The 20,076-nt window shown below is 30.6% G+C and overlaps 1 protein-coding gene across 1 annotated transcript; it reads left to right on the plus strand.

The window, feature by feature from the left end:
• Positions 1–2,385: 2,385 nt before the first annotated feature.
• LOC110021103 (WD repeat-containing protein 26-like) lies at positions 2,386–18,219 on the plus strand (the record flags this gene model as incomplete). Its single annotated transcript, XM_020719441.1, is given in 4 exon segments — positions 2,386–2,487; positions 16,066–16,474; positions 16,477–16,697; positions 17,802–18,219. Coding segments are annotated over 4 exon segments (903 nt in total), but the record flags the coding sequence as incomplete, so codon positions are not given.
• Positions 18,220–20,076: the final 1,857 nt, after the last annotated feature.

A 20,076-nucleotide genomic window follows, 5' to 3' on the forward strand; every position in this document is an offset into this window, starting at 1 on the left:
TTTTTTTTTTTTGCATTGCATATGAGTATAAAATCCTTTTAAAACATCTTTACCCTCAAAAAGTCATCCAACTTCTGATTGAACTAAGGGCGGACTAGAGCACGAGGCCATTATGTCATAAAAAATTGAATTAGAAGTATTATCCGGACCCTAATTTTGTGGAATAGAGTTATCTATATATTTTTCATGCCTTAAATTATTGCTTTTGGCCTTAAGGTACATGAAGAAATTGAAAACCTCACTCATTTACAAATTTTAGGTATTAAAAAAATTGGGGTTATAATCTTTGTTGGACGGTTTGGTATGGAAGTATCAATGGAGCTATTTTATTTTTAGCATGTATGTATACAATTTCATTTGCTTCTACATGTATTTTCTCAATATCTTTTTTCTCTGCATGTGCTATGGCCACATCATCACCTCCACATGCACTAGATGGTGAATTGATAGATTATACATCACCCTCATTTTACAAAAAACTGCAAATGAAATGTCTTGGAAGCAATAGATGCATACATGGGAGATCATTGTCGAGTGAATATTTATATCTTTTTCAAGAAAAAAATCGATATCATAATTTGTCAAAAGCTCAGTTGGAGAAATTGAGATTGCATCCGTTGCTCTTTCAAAGTGGTACATACTCTGTTGTTTGAGATCATAACGAATCTTATCAATATATGTTGCATATAAGAGAAATGTTTCTTTGTGCTATCAAATTTTTGTTTTATTTCCCAATGAATATCCAATTGGCTTCACTACCTTTGTTTTATTTTCCTCCACACATCACGATAATACTAACACTTGATTCACTATTTCTAATATCTTCATTGTTGTCGTAATCATGTTTGAAGCTTGTTCAAACCTCATAGGAATATTGCTTGAACATGACTCGAATGATGTTTGAACCTGACTCAAATGTTCTTATTCGATCATTATTCTAGCCATGTTAGATCATGGTTCAATCATTATTTGAATATTGATCGAACAATATTTGGATATGATGCAACCCATAATTGAACAAGACAATTCAAATAAATGTGTTCGATAATGTTCGGTCAATGTTCGATCATTATTCGAATTGGGTTCTAGCATGGGTTGGACACTTGTTCTAACAAGGTTCAAATATTTCTGAGAAATCCATCTATATGTTATATCTTCATCTACATTGATCTAATCCATGATTCGAACACAAAAAAAAAATACTCAATGAACAAAGAAATCTTGAACTTTACCCGGACCACATAGGACTGTAATAGAAGTAATGCACTTGTTGAACAACTAGAACTCAGCTTGATTACTATACTTGTTCTTGTTTGTTCAAATTAATAAATAAACAAGTTTTAGTATTTTTCTTAAAACTTGAAAGTGAAATGAACTAAATTTGAACATACTCGAACTCGTTTATTAATGTTCACTAATAAGTTTGTTTATTCAACAAATACTTGTTAAATGCTGTATACTTATATATATATTATTTAAATAAAATTTAATTAACTAGAACCTATTTAATTATAACATATTATAATTTAATAACAATACACGTGTAAATTTAATCCAATTTTTTTATTTTTTTATTACATTTAACTAATTTGTTATTACTTATTTATGTTATTTAATTACAAGAAAACTTACAATTTATATATTATTTTATTTACTTTATATAAACTTGTTATATGCTAATTTAAAAATGATTTAGTTTTTTATTTATTTAGTTTTACATAATAATTTGTTAATAATTTTAAATAAAAACAAGTACTCATTCAAACTTTTAGTTTGTTTACAGTTTTATATGAAAAACCAAGTATAAATATATGGAAATTAAGTGCTAATTCAAATTTTTTGTTTGTTCAATTAATATAAACAAATCAAATATATATCTAGTACGATCAAAATGATAAGCAAACAAAGTTTGAACATCTATGTGAAAGCTCCACTGAAGTTTGAAATGAACATTAAAAACTTATGATTCAACCATGCATAGTCCAATTTATGACATACTTCGCTCGACTCGGCTTGATTATAACCCTGCCTTCTTCTTATTATCCCAAGTGGAAAAATTTGAATGAGATTAAGTCAATGAAAAAAGTGGAAAAAAATAATTGGATGGGTCGGATATCTTTCTTCGTGCGGGGCACGGAAAAAAAAACATTGGGGGTTTTGGATGGAACAAAATTTTGGCATATTTATTCAGAAATACAAACATCGCCCATATTTCTCCAATTTTCAATATTATGAGGCATATGATGTCAAATTTTTAAAAAATTATAGCAAATAACATGATGTATCTTTGTAATGAATTAAAAGGGTGGGACAAAATGAAGCAATTTAGCTTTCTAAAGATGTAAATATTGACCTTTCATTGAGATATCTCACAATATTATGCAGACATTGTATGAACATAGAAATGAAGTCTGGTTCGTGCAATTCTCAAATAGTGGGGAGTACCTTGCATCTTCGTCCAGTGATTGCACTGCTATCGTTTGGAAGGTATGGAATAGGAAGTATTTTTTTGTCCATCATGCTATTTTTTTCTTGAAAGTAAGTAGGTTTGATTCTTGTAATAAGTTGGCGGAAAGTTATGATGCTTTAGATTTGATGAAAGGTTTTTGAGGGGTTGATGTTATCTCTGAGAGGCTATCCAGAAATACTTTGAGGTTCGTTATAAATGCTATACTAATGAAGATATTATTTAATATGTAGAGTTTTATTTGAGATGGCGGCAGATAGACATAGCAGCGTGCTTTTAGATTGACAGAAAAGAATTTATGAGTTTGTGATTGTTGCTAGAATGTTTACATTTGTTTTCAACCAAATTAAGATGTAGTTCTTTCTTTCATTCCTTTAAAATTAATCTAAACCTTGGGACTATGACATTAATTTTGATGAGTTTCTCTAAATTCGAAATTCATTGGCACTTTTATGTCTGATATTCATATATGCTGATCCAAGTAGGAGATTGAGAACTGAAACTTACAAAATTTAAGCGGTATTTTTTTAATGAAAAGATAATATAGTAGAGTACTATGTATTTTAATTTGAAGGAAAATTATAAGGTTACTGAGTTGAAGATTGCTTACATTGACCTGAAAATTTCTTTCAAAGCTTTCTTATGAACATAATTTGGGCCCAATTTTATTTGCTATTGAAGGAGAATGTTGAATAAAAATCTTAAGTAATTTTTTAATCAAACTCTACATAGATTGATAAATTGATTGGTGAGTATCACTCATACACATAATCAATAACTGATTAAAGTTTTTTATGGATAATAGAAATAGTTGATTAAAAAATATATCTCAATCACTTCAAAATTTTTTAGAAATTTCTAACTTAAATTAGACTGATATAATTTTTAAGTATAGTTATATCAATTGGAAAGGGACCAGTATATGCACTTAAATTCTTAAGCTCACTTGATCAATTTAATTCTCTTTAATCTAACTTTTGAAAAATTCTATTAGAAGCAGATTGAAAATCAATTGAGCTCAAAGAAAACTATTTAGTATTAAAAAGTGTCCGTCTCTTGTACGTACAATATTGGCATGTAGCGTGTTAGTTAGTCTTCTAATTACCATTAAAAATAGAATGAATAAAAAAAAGTCATAATATCTAGATTAAACCAACCTGGGATAAATTTTTAAAATTCAATTGCTTGACATTTGCAATCTCTCTTTTCTCCGTTTTCCTTTTATAACGTGTATCTGTTTTTCTCAACATGAATTTTCTGCTTTCATAATTAAATTATGTGGTCATAAATAGCATTTTATCAATGATAACTATTGGACATGCAATATTCAGTATCAATGCGCTTTCGAAGAAATTGTAATATTTTAGAAAAAAAGTATATTCAATAACTTTTTGTGTAATAGAAAGTTGAAATCTGTTTTTATCATTTGTATTTTATCTGGCTAATGTGCATATAAGAAAATGCTCACTTCATAATGCAAGAGCTCTCTTGTTATTACCTTTATAATTTTTACCTTAGCCAGAGTGTTACTAAATATGCCACCCTTGGTCCCCTACCTCTGCTATTAATCATAATGCAATTGCTCCAATTGTTACACCCAACACATTGTTTACGTTATTATTATTTTTTATTTTATTTTTAATAATGCCATCAACAATAGAGGAGGAATGTGGTATATTTGTAAGAGAATATTGCATCTTTAAACACATTAGAGAGGGAGGGAAAATAGATAGTTTTTGAGTTGCGAATAATGTAGAAGATTGCATTAGCGTTGCCTGGAAAAAAATTGTGGCAACTATAGCCAAGAAACCATTTTATGTCGATGAGAAAGGAAAATTGCATTGTTATTCTTAGCAGGTAGTGAAGGCATTATTAGTTCACATGGCATCTCTGACTTTAGAATAGTGTGCCATCTAGTTGTCTGGGAGTTAGGCTGAGGAAAATCAATGAAGTTGGGGTAGAGGAAAAGGTTGACAAAGGTTACATGAGTTTTCAATGAAAGTGGGGAACTAGGGGGACGAAGGGATAGTGAGTTTCATCAATGAGAAATGAATGAGGAATAATTATTTGTGTTTTATTGGTTGTGTCGCTCGAGTTTGGAAATGGTGTGTACCTTATCAACATCTTTTGCTTTAAAAAATAGTAATTTAAATTGAATTATTATTTAAAATTTTAGAAGTTTAAGTGGCTTCTTTCTCTCCCATCCTTTAATGCTTTCTCTCTCACCCTTTCTACGATCTTGAATTTCAACATCTCTTCTACACGTCTTTAAACTCTCTCTTGTCGTCTGAACTTATATTCTCTTCTACTCTCCTGATTCAAATGATTTCTTTCTCCATGTCTAATGTGCTCACACTTCCAACCCTCCAATACCAATGCTCCATTGCATCCTTAAAATTAATCATCTCACTCCTCTCTCATCTTTTTATTGATGAAATTTATTTATGCACATATTGATGTTTGTCCTGAAAAACTCAAAATTAGGAAAGAGACCCTTTTTAAAATGAAACTTTCTTTTTTAATTTTAGTTTTAAAGTTCAGATGAGATTCATCTTTTCTTTTCAATTAATTAATACCATTCAAGTGATGGAAGAAATAAGACTATTCCTATAATTTAATTCTTGAGAAATATTTGAACTGTTTTAACATCAATTATATGAAACAATTTGTTGTTGAATGACCTATTGACACATTTATGTACTCCTGTAATCCACATGCAAGAGTTTATTGGTGTTAACCAGGGGTCTACTTACTATAACTAAAAGCTAAATCAAGTTAATAGAAAATTTTTGAAATACTAATGATTATAAAATAGTTATTATCTTCCTGTGTAGTATTTTGTATGCGCATCTTTGTGTGTAATATAAGACTTCATCTCAAACTGTTCATATGAAGGAGATCAAAACTTTTTTTTTGAACTGCTGAACTCAATACACTTGGAGATATTTGAAATATATTAAGGAAGATTGAATCTCAGTGGGTTTGGAGCCTAAGATGATATGGTATAAATTGGTTGTGGGTAAAAGAATAGACAGAAGAAAAAAATGAGTAAGACTATTGAGTACCTTTTATTATGTTAACTTGACGGCTAGTTGCAAGTATAGGTGGGGGCATTTTAGCTGTTATGGGTGATATGAAAGAAATATAAAAAAATAATTTTTTAATTTTTTTAATAGATAAAAATAAGAATTTTTACCCATTCAATTTCAAAATAAGTCTTCTAGGACTAAAATCTTCAAGATATTGGCATAATTTCACCACAAAAAAAGTAAAAATATATAAAATTAAGTAAATATGTTTGAGCCCAAAAATAAACTAGTCATGCTCAATTGATCTCCATCCTTGAATATTATTTATTCTTCAAGTTTATCCTCATAATCTTCTTCTTCTTCTTCATCAATAGTCGTGTTCAAATCACCCATTGGGGCGCAAAATTAGTTCCCGAGCATAAAAAATGTGTCGTGATGTACACTCCCCTCAATAGGCTGGGGTGTGAGGCCTCGCCCAGAAACGTGCCTGGGGCGCCCCCTAGTAACACCCTTTAAAACAAAGGTTGCAACAGTCTAAGTTGTGAAGTTTTTTATTCCAAGTGAGTGTACGAATTTATATGATAATTCATAATTTTAAAATCTTGGGAGCTAAAAATGCCTGCAGGATTTAGGATTATATATTAGCGAGTTTAGTGAAGTTAAAATCATACTAAAAAAAAAATCATGTTCATGCTTATGCCTTGGATCTCTTACTGCGTTTCTACTATTCAAGATGCAACTCATGATCTCTGAGATATGCATATTAGACAACACAAATCTGTTTTGCTTAGCCTAAATGTGCTTGGTTTATTTTAGATGTTGAATAAATGCATGAATATACCATGCAGATTCTGGAATGTTTGAACATTACAAGAGGGTTAGAAATTGGTCATGAAGCTCTATTTTCTTCTGTTTTGCAAATCCATACATCCGTCTTAGTAAAAAATTGCTTATTCCATTTCAGTTACTTTAATTACTTGCCCCTGGTTGCTGTTGTTCTCAACTTAAGGAGCAGTTCCAACCATTCAAAAGAGTAAAAGGTCAGTCCCCTTACACACTACTAGTAAAGTAGATCCAAATTTAAGCGTTGCTACTTTTATCTAGTGGTTGTGAGCTCTTTTAACCTTGAGGTATTGGGTTCATGGTCTTGCATATGCGATGTGTGGAAAAAAAAAAAAAATCCAAATTTAAGTGCACACACATTGAAATGATTTAACTGAGTTGGGTGATCATATTACAACACTTTTATTGTTAACCATCTGAACATTTTTACTAATTTGAAAGTACTAAATTCAGCAGAAATTTATCTTGGATAAACTTGAAAGTATCCTGATGTCACAAGATGGTAAACGGTGCTGCTCTTGGAGCACAACAGAGAAATTGGAGCAGTACAAATACTACATGACAGCTATTGTGGAAATGTAGATAGAAGAAATGAACAAGCATATCATTTGTGACATAAATCTATGATTCACTACTGTGCATAGAGTTAGTCATCATAATAAGTGCTTCATAAAAATGTAGGAAATCAAAAGATTAATGTAGGTCCTTTGAAGGATAAACTAAAAAAGATGATTCATTATAATATGGACAAATATTTATTAGAACTTCTTAGAAAATGTTGTGTTACTGACATATCGTGTGTATGTGAATGATTGGCTACAACTGGCATTTGAATGTCTAGTTTTAAGCTTAAATTCTCTTAGAACATTAGAGTATCTCTAAGTGCTATTGACAGAAGGATAATTTAAGTGTGGCGTATTTTGGTTGATGTGGCTAGGAAAATGTCAAACTAGTAGGTAAAGGATAATGAAGGTTTAAGATTTGGCATGAAGCTAGGCATTGAAGATCAAGTTGTTGGAAATATGGAAAGCATTTTACAACTAAGAGGTTGCTTGTTTGGATGTATTTAAAATATATGTATTATAGAAATACAAAGTAAGAGAAATGTATATTATTTTGGATTTAAAAGATGCTTTGATTGGAAGAAAATTAAATATAATGATACCATTAATTTTTCTTGTGAAGATGCATATAAAATGAGAACATAGAGCATGTTTTAAATGCAAGTTACACAACTATCTCTTCACAATCCTATTAATGCTAACAATCTTCTGACCACCACTGACCTCACTATATCCTATAACCTTCTCCTTTACCATGTCACGTCCCATGTTTTGCCTTCTACCTCCTAGTTGTGAAATGTTGACCTTGTCCCCCACTAATACCTCACCCTCTTTCAAATCCCTTAACCTATTTTCCATCTCATCAAACACTAACTACACTTAGCTCCAACTTGTATCATGGTTAACTTATATTGGTCTTGTTAATTATCTCACTCTTCTCTTATATTGATGAAATTGGTTATGCACCTCCAGATGTTTGTCTCAATATGTACGCATTGAAAAAAAATAAAAACTTAGGAGAGAGGCCCATTTTGAAATGGAACTTTCTTTCTTAACTTTTTTGAATTTTAGATGGGATTTATCTCTATTTGTGAATTAAATTATACCATATAAGTGATGAAAGAAATAGGATTATTCCCATAATTTAAGTCTTGATACTGAAAATAGTTATTTGAACTTTGTCAGTGTTCAATTATAAAGCAATTTGTTGTTGAATGACCTATTGACATATTGATGTACTGTTGTAATCCACTTAAGAATTTATTGGTGTTAATGGGGTTACTTACCATAACTAAAAGCAAAATAAAGTTAATATATATTTTTCAAAATAATAATGACTATAAAGGGTTACCATCTTCTTGTGTAGTACTTTGTATGTGCGTCTCAATGTGTAATATAGGACCCAGTCTCACACCATTCATGTGAAGGAGATCAAAACATATTTCTTTCTTCATTTTTAAACTCGATGCACATGGATATATTTGAAATATATTGAGGGAGATTGAATCTCAGTAGGTTTGGAGCTTATGATGATATGCTATAAATAATTTGTGCGCAAAAGAATAAATAGAAGAAAAATTGGATAAGGTTCTATTGAGTATGTTATCTCGAAAGCTAGCTTCAACAAGTTGTCAAATGTTTTATTCCAAGTGAGTGCAGGAATTTATGTGAGAATTCATAATCTTAAAATTTAGGGAGTCAAAAATGTCGGTGAGATTTAGGAATATATATAAGTGAGTTTAGTGAAGTTAAAAACACACTAAAAATAATAAATTTTTGTGTTCAGGAGTTCAGTCTTTAAAAGAGTAAGAGGTCAGTCTTTTTTACATACTACTCGTAAGATAAATCCAAAATTGAGTATCACATATCTGAATAATTTGAATGAGTTGGGGTTTTTTTAGTAGGTTAGAGTTGGATGATAATATTACAACATTTTTATAGTTAACCATCTGAACAATTTTACATGATTTCAAAATACTCAATTTAGCAGAAATTTATCTTGGATAAACTTGAAAGTATCCCGATACACAAAATGGGTAACAATGCTGCTATTGGAGCACAAAAGAGATGTGCATATCATAGAAGCTGTTGTGGAATATAGATTGAAGAAACGAATGTGCGCATTGTTTGTTACACAAGTCCATGATGCATTACTGCACGTAGGGTTAGTCGCCATAAAAGGTGATTCTTACAAATGCAAGAAATTGAAAGATTGATACAGGTTCTTGGAAGGATAAAGTAAAAAGATAATTCATTATAATATGGATCAAAATTCTGTATAGTATTTTTGAAAATGTTGTGTTACTTACATGTATTTATATAAATACTTGGTTACAACTAGCAATTGAATGTCTAGTTTTAAGCTCAACTTCTTTTACAACATTAGAGTATCTCAAAGTGTTATCTACAAAAAAGACAATTTAAGAGTGCGTATTTTGGTTGATGTGGCCAGGAAAATGTCAAACTAGTAGGTAAATGAAAATAAAGGCTTAAGATCTGTCGTGAAGCTAGCTAGTGAAGTTCAAGTTGTTGGAAATATGGCAAGAATTCTTTAACTAAGAGGTTGCTTGATTTGATTTATATGTTAATTTTATTTTCAAGAAGGTTTTGATTGGATGAAAATTAAATAAAAATGAGGCTTTTTTTTGTAGAAATGTGTTTAAATGAAAATATATAACATGTTTTAAATGCAAAGCACATACCTATCTCTTCACAACTTTATTAATGCTCGCCACCTTACCACCACTGATCTTACCACATCTTGTAGCCTTCACTTGTCACTATCTTATGTTTTGCCTCCTACCTCCTTTTATTTGCAAAAATAATGACCTTGTCCCCCACCAAAACTTCAACCTTCCTTCAAATTGCTCCACCTAATTCCCATCTCATCGAACATTAACGACTCTTAGCTCCAACTTATATTGTTGTCAACAAGTCCATGCCATGGATGATAGAACTCATCAATGAATTTGACATCCCTTCTCTAGTCTTCACAACCAATCTTCTTTCTTCCTTCTCTACACTCTTAGCTCGTCCAAAACAATTTCTATGAACTAGCGGTCAACAAACTGAAAGCATTTATGATATAAAAGTGGATTCAAGATTGCTATTGGGGACAGGGATGCTGACTAGTAGTTGTGGGCTCGGTATCACTAGTGAACAGAGCTTTGATCACAAACGAATGAGATTGAGTGCATCAATACATTTTAAATTTGTCCAATTTAGGGGAATTTGGAGTTCATAGTAATTAAGTCTTTTTAGTATTACAAATTCCTTAAAATTTCTCTTTCCATTTTACAACATGCCAAATATTTAAAATGTCAAAACTCATGCATTTTTTTTCACTCTACCCCTTTAATACTTGCAACCAAACTAGCCCTACATCATACACTTGTAATGTAGCCAATTTTTTCTATTTCGGTCTGAAAATTTGGTAATGAGTTGATCATAAAATGTCGTGGCCTATTAATGGCAATGAACCCTTTAGGTTGATTGGTGTTGTAGTGAGCCTTGTATGATTTTTGTTTCTTGTATTTTGATCATAAGGATTACATCCAAACTTGGTACTCAAGCTAAAAGAATTTTCCATAATTTCATGGGCTTGGGATATTAGACCAACATATGCTTGATGTTTTTAGAATGGGTTTGATGTTTCTTTTTTTTTTAAATGTGCCCAAGACCTGTGCATTCATGCATAATGATTCCATAGCAAAGTGATTTTAAAAAACAAAATTATTGAATGAGGTGCTACCCTACCCCATTTATAATCCCAAGAAGACTCGATATGTTTAACATTCAATGATTATTACACGTGGGCATCATTTTGATATCGAAGCCCTATAACTTGTTTTTGAACCAATGGATGTGACATGTGCTTAAACTTTTAGAAGTGATGCTTGTCTTTGAATTTTTAGAGTTTGAGGAATTGGTTTATGATATGATATACCGTTAAGATATTATACATAAAACTATCATAAGATTTGCAGTCGATTTTCACATTCTTCATGAGAGTCATATGTTAGAGGAATACTTGTAATGATAATATGCATCAATATTGATTTCTGAAGATGATTTATGATAGCTATGAGATAGTTGATGATTGGATGATTGGCTCAATCATGATCGCTCGTGTTGATAGGGTTAGGACTTGTTTGGGATCAATTTTGTTATTATTATTTTTTTTTCATTTTTAAGTACTTATTTGTTTAGTGTATCATGTTTTTACTTTATGTTTCTAAAAATAAATTAACATGTTTTTGAAAATACTCTAAACAATTTTTTTATGTTTTGAGTGTTTTTGAAAATAATCATACTTTATAGGGTCATTTGAGATCTTTTTTGTCTTTTGTTTTTTTAATTTTGTTTATGTTTTGATGAAAAAAAGTGTGTTTCTATTTGATTAAAGCATAATTATTTCTAAAAAAACTCAAAATACCTAAATGTTGTTTTATGTATTTTCAAATAATATGTTTATTTGTTTTTATAAACAAGAAATAGAAAACATATAAAAAAACACATTAAACAAAGATGTTTTAAAAAATAAAAATACAAGCAAAAGAAAAAAGAGATGACCCCAAGCGGCCCATAATCAAATAGTCAAAACGTATTTTGCTTCAAATCAAAACATAAAGAAAATAAAATAGAAAACAAATGTGATCCCAAACGGCTCCTTAAAATCTATGATAATATATGTATGATTTTGTGTTCTATGAATTATTCAGTTTGTTAGCTTGAAGCAATAACCACTCTCCCTTTCATTTTGAGGGCATATGTTTGTTGATGCCATTTGGTATAATATGTTATTTATGAAATCTATTGACATACTGATTGGAGCATATCTATTAGGAAAACCTTTATAACTGTAGAAAATAAAATAATAAAAGAAACTCGAAAAAGTCTTCAATTTTCTTTGTGCAAGAGTGACATACATTTCCCATAGCAGGAATACAAGCAAAAAATGAGGGAAAAGTAATAGGGGCTGACGAACCTTTAGGAAAATGCATAAATTATAATTTGATGGTTGTAGAGAGATATATTTAACTGTATAGATCTTCTATTTGTGTGTCTTAAATTCTTTGCTATCTAAGAGTTATATTTAAACAAATCCAACAGTACAAAGTTTTGATTTGTGTGCCTTAAATTCTTCGCTATAATTGGAGCATAACTCAACACTTCCCAACAAATTAGATGATATAGATCAACCATTTCAAGTTTTCTTATAATATTTTTAAATATTGAGGTGCAGAATCCTTTGGTGAATATGTTGATCAGTTGATTTCTTTGGATATTGTTTTGTCTTTACATCAGTTCTTTCATCAAAGACTAACTTTTGCATTATTTTAGTTGGAGTTTCACACGATTTGCATTATGTTATCTTGATTTCTTTTAGTTTGTCCATAACATATTTTGTTGGGAGAAAAAATTAAAAGGCCCATTGATTTCCAGTAGCATGGTGTTCCACAACCATTTCATGATTGTGCAATCAATTTCTTCCCAAATAATTTTGATTTTTTGGTCTCTAGATGTAGATTTAAAAGGTGTTGGATCTTTTCTTTTCTCTTTAGAAATGTCTTCACAATTTGGGACAATTTAAGGTAATTTTTTCTATTCAAACGATAATATGCTTGAAATACTAGGAATTCATCTTTGGCCTGATTTCACAATTAATCACAATCGTTTCTTTTGAAGGGAAGCCAAAGAACCCCGACATAGTGAATAAAAGGAGAATTCAATAAGAAATATAGGTTAGATGTGAAAATCCTAACATTAGATACTAAGAACAAATGTTGCAAGTGAAAACCCTAATCTCAGAGAATAAGAATACATGTTGGATGAAAATTAACTTTAAAGAATAAGAACAAATGACACAAAGCCTTTGATCCATGTGCCTTAAGCTCTTTGCTATGATTGGAGCAGAAATTCAACACTGCTCTTCAAACTAGGTATAGTAAAGATTAACCATTCCAATTTTGCTTATGATATTTTTAAATGTTGGGTTGCAGAATCCTTTAGTGAATATGTCAGCCAATTGATTTCCGTTGATATTGTCCCGTATTTACATCAACTCTTTCATCTTAGTTCAATTGAAGTTTCACCCGACTTGCACTCTGTTATCTTTATTTCTTTTAGTATGTCCATAACATATTTTTGTTGAGAGAAAAAAATAAAAGGCCCACTGATTTTCGGCTGCATGGTGTTTTATAACCATGTTATAATCATGTAATCAATTTCTTCTTAAAGTAATAACTTTGATTTTCTGGGTTCTAGAGGTAGATCCACTAGGTGTTGGATCTTTTCTTTTCAATTTTGAACAATTTAAGGTAGATTTTCCATGTCATGCGATAATATGCTTGAAATGCTTGGAATTCTCCTTTGATTTGATTTTCATCATCAATCATAGTCGACTCTTATGATGGAAAGTCAAAGAACCCCGATATAGTGAATAAAAGGAGAATTTAGCAAGAAAGATAAGGTTAGAAGTGAAAACTCCCACCTTGTAGAATAAGAACAAAGGTTGCAAGTAAAAAGCCAAATCTTAGATAATAAGAACAAGTGTTGGAAATGAAAACTCTAACCATAGAGAATAAGAACAAAGGTTGGAAGTGGAACCTTAACCTTAGAGAATAAGAATAAAGGTTGGAAGCAATACCCTAACTTTTATCTGATAACATGTTAAAAATAAAATAACGAAAGAAACTTTCAAGAGCCCCTTCACTCTTCTCTGTACAATAGATGGCATATACATCTTCCATTGGCATTATAAATTAGGAATAAAACCAAAAAATGAGTGAAAATTAATAGAGGTCGATGATCCTTACAATCTTAGGGTTATAGAGAGACAGATCTAGCGGTATAGAGTCTCGATATGTTCTTAAATTCTTTATTATCTAAGAGTCATAAATAAACATATCCAACAGTACAAAAGCCTTCATTCGTGTGCCTTAAATTTTTTTCTAAGATTGCAGTAAAAATTCAACTCTTAGCCTCAAACTAGACGATATTGATCAACCATTCCAAGTTTGCTGATGATATTTTTAAATGATGGGCTTCATATTCTTTTGGTGAATATGCGGACCAATTGATTTCCTTTGATATTACCCTGTATTTAGGTCAATTCTTTTGTCTTAGTTTAGTTGAAGTTTCACATGGCTTGCATCTTGTTATCTTGATTTCTTTTAGTATGTCCATAAAATCTTTTTGTTGGGAGAAAAAAAAAATAAAAGACCCACTGATTTCCAATATCATGTTGTTCCACAATCATGTCTATCAATTTCTTCCCAAAATAACAACTTTGATTTTTAGGGCCATGGAGGTAGATCCACAAGTGTTGGATCGTTCCCTTTTCTTTAGAAAGGCCTTCACAATTTTCATTTGGTTAAGTAGTTTTTTCCGTTCAAGCGGTAATATGCTTGAAATACCTGAAATTTTCATTTGGTCTAATTTTAACCATATAGTTGGTTCTTTTGAAGGGATGTTGAAAAACCCTGAAATAGTGAATAAATGGAGAATTCAACAAGAAAGATAAGGTTGGAAGTGAAAACCATTACCTTAGACAATAGGAACAAATGTTGGAAGTGAAAAGTCTAACCTTAGATAATAAGAACAACTGTTGGAAATGGAAAACCTAACTTTAGAGAATAAACACAAATGTTGAAAATGAAAACCCAACTTTATAGAATAAGAATTAAAGGTTGGAAACAACAACCTAACCTTTCTCTTATATCAAGTAGAAAAAAAAATAATGGAAAAAACTATCAAGAGTCTTCACTTTTCTTTGTACAAGAAGGGAGATATATAGATATATATATATACATCTCCCATATGTATTATAAAATAAGAATAAATCAAAAAATGAGGAAAAAATGATAGGTGCCGATGATTCTTTAGGAAAGCCCACACATTACAGTATGAGGATTATAGAGAGACGTATTTGACGATGTAGAGCTTCGATCCGTGTGTTTTAAGTTCTTTATTATCCTAGAGTCATAAGTAAATAGATTTAACGGTACAAAATATTAATCCGTGTGCCTTAAATTCTTTGATATTATTGGAGCAAAAATTCAACAATAAATACAATAATTTATTGAATTTAAATGTTGGTTAGATATATGAAGCTTTTAATAATATTTGATGTTTTCAAATATTCCTAATATATCTTTTGGGCACAATATTTTTCTTGTTTTGCATGTCAAACTTTTTTTGTTAAAACTTATGTTATAATGCATGAAAAAATTTATACGCTTAAGGCTACGACTAGGTTAGGATTACGGTTTTGAATTTTTTTCTCACTTGTTTCAGAAATCGGAGTTGTGGGACATGTAAGGGGGAAGGGAAGAGCATGAGAGGCATGATTTATGCAGTCATCTTTCATAACTTCTACTCTTAACATCAATTGTCGTGGAGGAATTCAATCTCATTGCTAATTGATGGTTACTTGATGTTCTTCTTATTATTTTTTTACACAAATAAGCATTATAATGAACTAATCTGTTATTTCAATTCAATTCCTTAAATTAAAGAGTATTGAATTGGTCTTAGAGAGAGAATTGTAGAGAGGGAGGTACAGGATCGCTGCTTGGGGGAAGGGATCTATAATTGAAAAAAATTCAGATAAGGGAATCTTGGAATGAGTGTCTGCCATGTGAAGATTTGGAGAACTCGATTACTTGCAAATCATGATAGAAGTAGGAATTTTTTTGTTTTTTTAAATTGGTACATGATAAATAATGGATAGAGGAAGATAGACGAGAGAGAACAAGAGAGAATTTTTATTCAATCATTTAAAGTTTCAAATTGTTGTTGATAATCAAAATAACAAGCATTGGAATCCTTTTTTATTGAACTAAGAATACAACTTGTTCAAATTAATTTAAAATCTATATCTAGATGAGTCCTAAAAATTCATTTTATTTATTTAAAATAAACATAATCTCGAAATGAAATGCATTAAAACTTAATAAAAAATATCAGAAATAATTCAAAAACATTAGAATAATCTTGATGCATGCCTTGCACTCTATCACCAAGGTTAAAATTTCCTATCACTTCAATCAACCTGAATCACATTTACTACGTTGTACTTCATGAATCAGTTTCCTACTCTGCAAGATTCATTTTTGATGCTCCTAGCTTAAACTCAAAGCTCTCTCTATTACAATTTCAGGTCAAAGAAGATGACTCCTTGTCTCTGAAATACACTCTGGAGGGCCACACAAAGCCAGTCTCCATCATAGCATGGAGTCCAGATGACTCGATGCTACTCACATGCGGCAACGAAGAACTCCTAAAACTGTGGGACGTCGTTACCGGAAAGTGCAAACACACATTTAATAGTTCCACGAATCGTATAATCAATTCTTGTGCTTGGTTTCCTGACTCCCTAAAAATAGTATGTGGCAGCATTAATCCCGATAATCGGATATTTACGTGTGATCTCGAAGGCAATGAGCTCGAAGTCTGGGAAGGGGAGAGAATGCCGAAGATATCCGATCTCGCTGTGACGCCTGACGGTCATCTTCTAATAAGCATATGCTCCAATAGAGAAGTATGGATACGGGAGTTCCCAAGGGGGAAAGCATTCCGGAGCAGCATTCAATCACATCGCTTTCTCTTTCAAGGGATGGAAGGTTTTTGATCGTCAACTTGAATAGTGAGGAGATCCATCTATGGAATGTTGTGGATGTTTCGAGCACACCGGATACGTTTAGAGGCCACAAGCAGAAGAAGTATGTGATACGGTCGTGTTTTGGTGGATCAAATTGCTTGTTCATTGCCAGTGGAAGCGAGGATTCACAGGTATTTTCTAAAAGGTATTTTATTATTTTTTAAAATGTGAAAATGACCAAAATGATTCCTGACTATTTATAGGTAATTTAGTCTGGTGTTTTTATTTAATATCTGGACTCTTAAAATAACAGTTAAATTGATCTTGCCATTAAAGTTAACAGGATAGTGTTAAAATAAAGTTATTTTAGGAATTTGTAGTCGAAATTTAAATAAAATTTAAATGTCTATTTGTCTTGTTTGGGATAAAATTTATTGGTAATATTCACAGTACTTATTTCATTTTTAGATAAGCAATGATGAAATTAATATATATTAAAATTTTATATTATTGTAATTATCATTCATAAATTTTCTTAAAAATATCAAAAAATTTAAAGCCTTTTATTAGATTTTATAAAAATCTTTAGTCATAAAATTATAGAATACTCTCATTTTTTAATGTTATCTGTAAACTTTAACTTCAAATTCAATTACTTTTAATGGCAAGAGCACTTTAGCTTTTATTTTAAGTGTCCAGGAATGAAATTTGGCCTTCTGTAAGGCCTTAAAGACTAAAATGCACCTCCCCCTCACGACAAAAAATCAGGGGATCATTTTGATCCATTCTCCTTTCCTTATTATTATTATTCTTATTATTATTTTTACTTTGTAACAAAAGTCACCATCAGCAGTGTCATCACAATTCAGTTATTTACATGCATACCACTCAAGTCTTATGTATTTACATATCCAACTGCAAAATTTACTTGTTAGATTTATACCAACCAAAAATTTGCATATCTAATTAAAAAAAAACCACCATTTTGACCTTTAAAAAGCTAAATACAACTTTTTCAAGCATTTACATTCATATATCACCCAATTCTCATGTATTTACTTATCCCACCCGAGATCTTAATATCACATAAAACATACCACTATTTTAACTTTTAGAAAAGTGAAATACACCTTTTCATGCATAGGTAAATACATAGGAAGTGGCCGCTACGCATGTAAATCTTCGTCTTTGTCATTGTTTTCTTTCCGGCAATTAGAAAACAAACCTTACAACTAATTTCTCAGCGCATTTACATGTGCGGAATGCGATGCCTAAAATCACAAATAATTTTGCAGATTTACATTTGGCAGCGACACAACTCAATGCCCATACAAGTTCTGCGCGGCCATTCCATGACCGTGAATTGCGTGAGTTGGAATCCCATGCGTCCTCATATGCTAGCTTCTGCAAGCGATGACCGCACCATCCGGATATGGATGGCCAACAAAAGGCCGAGACAAAAATGACTGATTCTCTCATAGGTATGTTTCCATTCTGTAAATGTTTTGTAATCATGCAATATAGCTTCATAAAATGTTACAACTGCTGAATGCAAATCGTCAAATGGCAAAATTATCAAAATAGTCCCTATATTTTTCAGTCATGTCCATTTGAACCCGAGTTATTTTTTTCATGAACAGAATACTTGAAAATATTATGCATTAAAATGAACAGGCCTAAAAAGTCTAGGGTCCATTTTGTAAATTTTTTCGTGTGGTCGAAATTTTGAATGTATATAACATTTTAAGTATTGTGTGATATGATATATCTGTAATTTTGTAACTGTCTTTAGATGGTGTTTATTTTATTCTTTGATCATAATGCATAATTGTAATGTTGATCATATTTTCGCTTAAAACTAAAGTTGAACTTTGCCAATATAAACAGAATTCTTATTTTTTTGCACATCTAACCACCAAACTTTTAAGGTTTACATGTCTACCACTCAATCTTTAATATCATATTAAAAAATATCGCTATGACTTGTGTTTTGATGTGTAGGTTTTATCTGTAAGGCTTATGAATGTAAATATGATAGTTTAGATATTCAATATGTAAATGCATAAGTCAATATGTAAATGCATAAGAATTGTAAATTTTCCTTTTATATGCTCCTCTTTTAAGGTCCGTTTGGGGCAGCTTATAAGAGCGGGCAACGTTTTTAAAACGCCGTCATACTATTTGATTCGCGCGTTTCATCTGCTTATCCGAAATTACGTTTGAGTTTTTATACTAAACGCAAGCCGCGGGTCTACCCCTGCTGCCGGACCGCGGGCCGCGTTTCAGGATAAGCAGTCTATCCTGAAATGCACAAGCTGCCCCAAACAAACGCTGTCATCTACTTCTTTCAAGTTTTTCAACATTTCTTTCTTAGAAAGTAAAATATAAGATTGCATATCATCATTTTTTACTTATAAAAAATCATTTATAAAGTTAACACCTTCTTTCATCAAATTTTTCATTCAAATATCAAAATTCATGATAAAATTCTAAACAACGTTTGTCATTTTAATTAGATTCCTAATGATTAAATATGGCACGAATAAATGCATCGTTTTCAAAAAAATCATCGGAGTGCTAGTTTTGTAAATGTGATAAGTCAAAAAAATCATCGGAGTGCTAGTTTTGTAAATGTCAATGTTTTAAGTGTTATGTATGTAATTATGACGTTTTTGAGAAAAATTTTCAATTTTATTTTATTTTTCTAGCTATAAAATGTGGGGGAAGTTGTGAAAAATAATAGCTAATATAAATAATATTTTTAACTTCTCATAAATTAATAGTTTATTAACCTAAATATAATAATCTCTATTTGATTGCTAAACCATAAATAGTGCATTGTATTGAATAATTAATATTAATTTTTACTTTTTAATTTGCAATAATATATCTAACAATTTTATTGATTATTATTAATTTTGACTAGTAATTTCCTAGAATATAACATTGTAATTAATTATTAATCAGAAGTTTTCTTGAATCGATTGTACGCACTAATTTTTTTTTAAAAATCAAACTTATTAAAAAATATTGATGTTTAATTAATATTACTAACACTTACTGTTTTAGAGACATTTACATTCACACCACCCAATTCTTACATATTTACACATCCAACATTTGTGAACATTATTTTTTATGTTTGCATCGCTAAAGTTTTCACAATTTTTTACTTAAAAAAAACAAAAAAAAAATAGATAGTTTACATATATAGCACAAGAAATATTGCTATTTACAAATCAAGCCACCCTCTTTCATCCATTTTTCAAATTCTCTCTCAAATATCAGAATTCATGATAAAACTCCGGACACATTTCTCATTTTTTTATAAAAATTTTCAATGATTCGATCATGACAAACATACATATATCAATTAACTAATTAAAAAATATCTATTTCAAAACTATGTAAGTAATAGTCTCTAAAAATTAACACACTTTCATACATAATTAAGGTGATATACATGTAAAAAACTAAAATTTAGAAGGTAGACATATAAAAACATAGGATTGACCAGTATATAAAAACATGGTAAGCAATGCAAAAACCACCATCTTCACAGATTACTAG

The sequence above is a fragment of the Phalaenopsis equestris genome, unplaced genomic scaffold, assembly GCF_001263595.1.
Source record: "Phalaenopsis equestris unplaced genomic scaffold, ASM126359v1 Scaffold000121, whole genome shotgun sequence".
Lineage (NCBI taxonomy): Eukaryota > Viridiplantae > Streptophyta > Magnoliopsida > Asparagales > Orchidaceae > Phalaenopsis > Phalaenopsis equestris.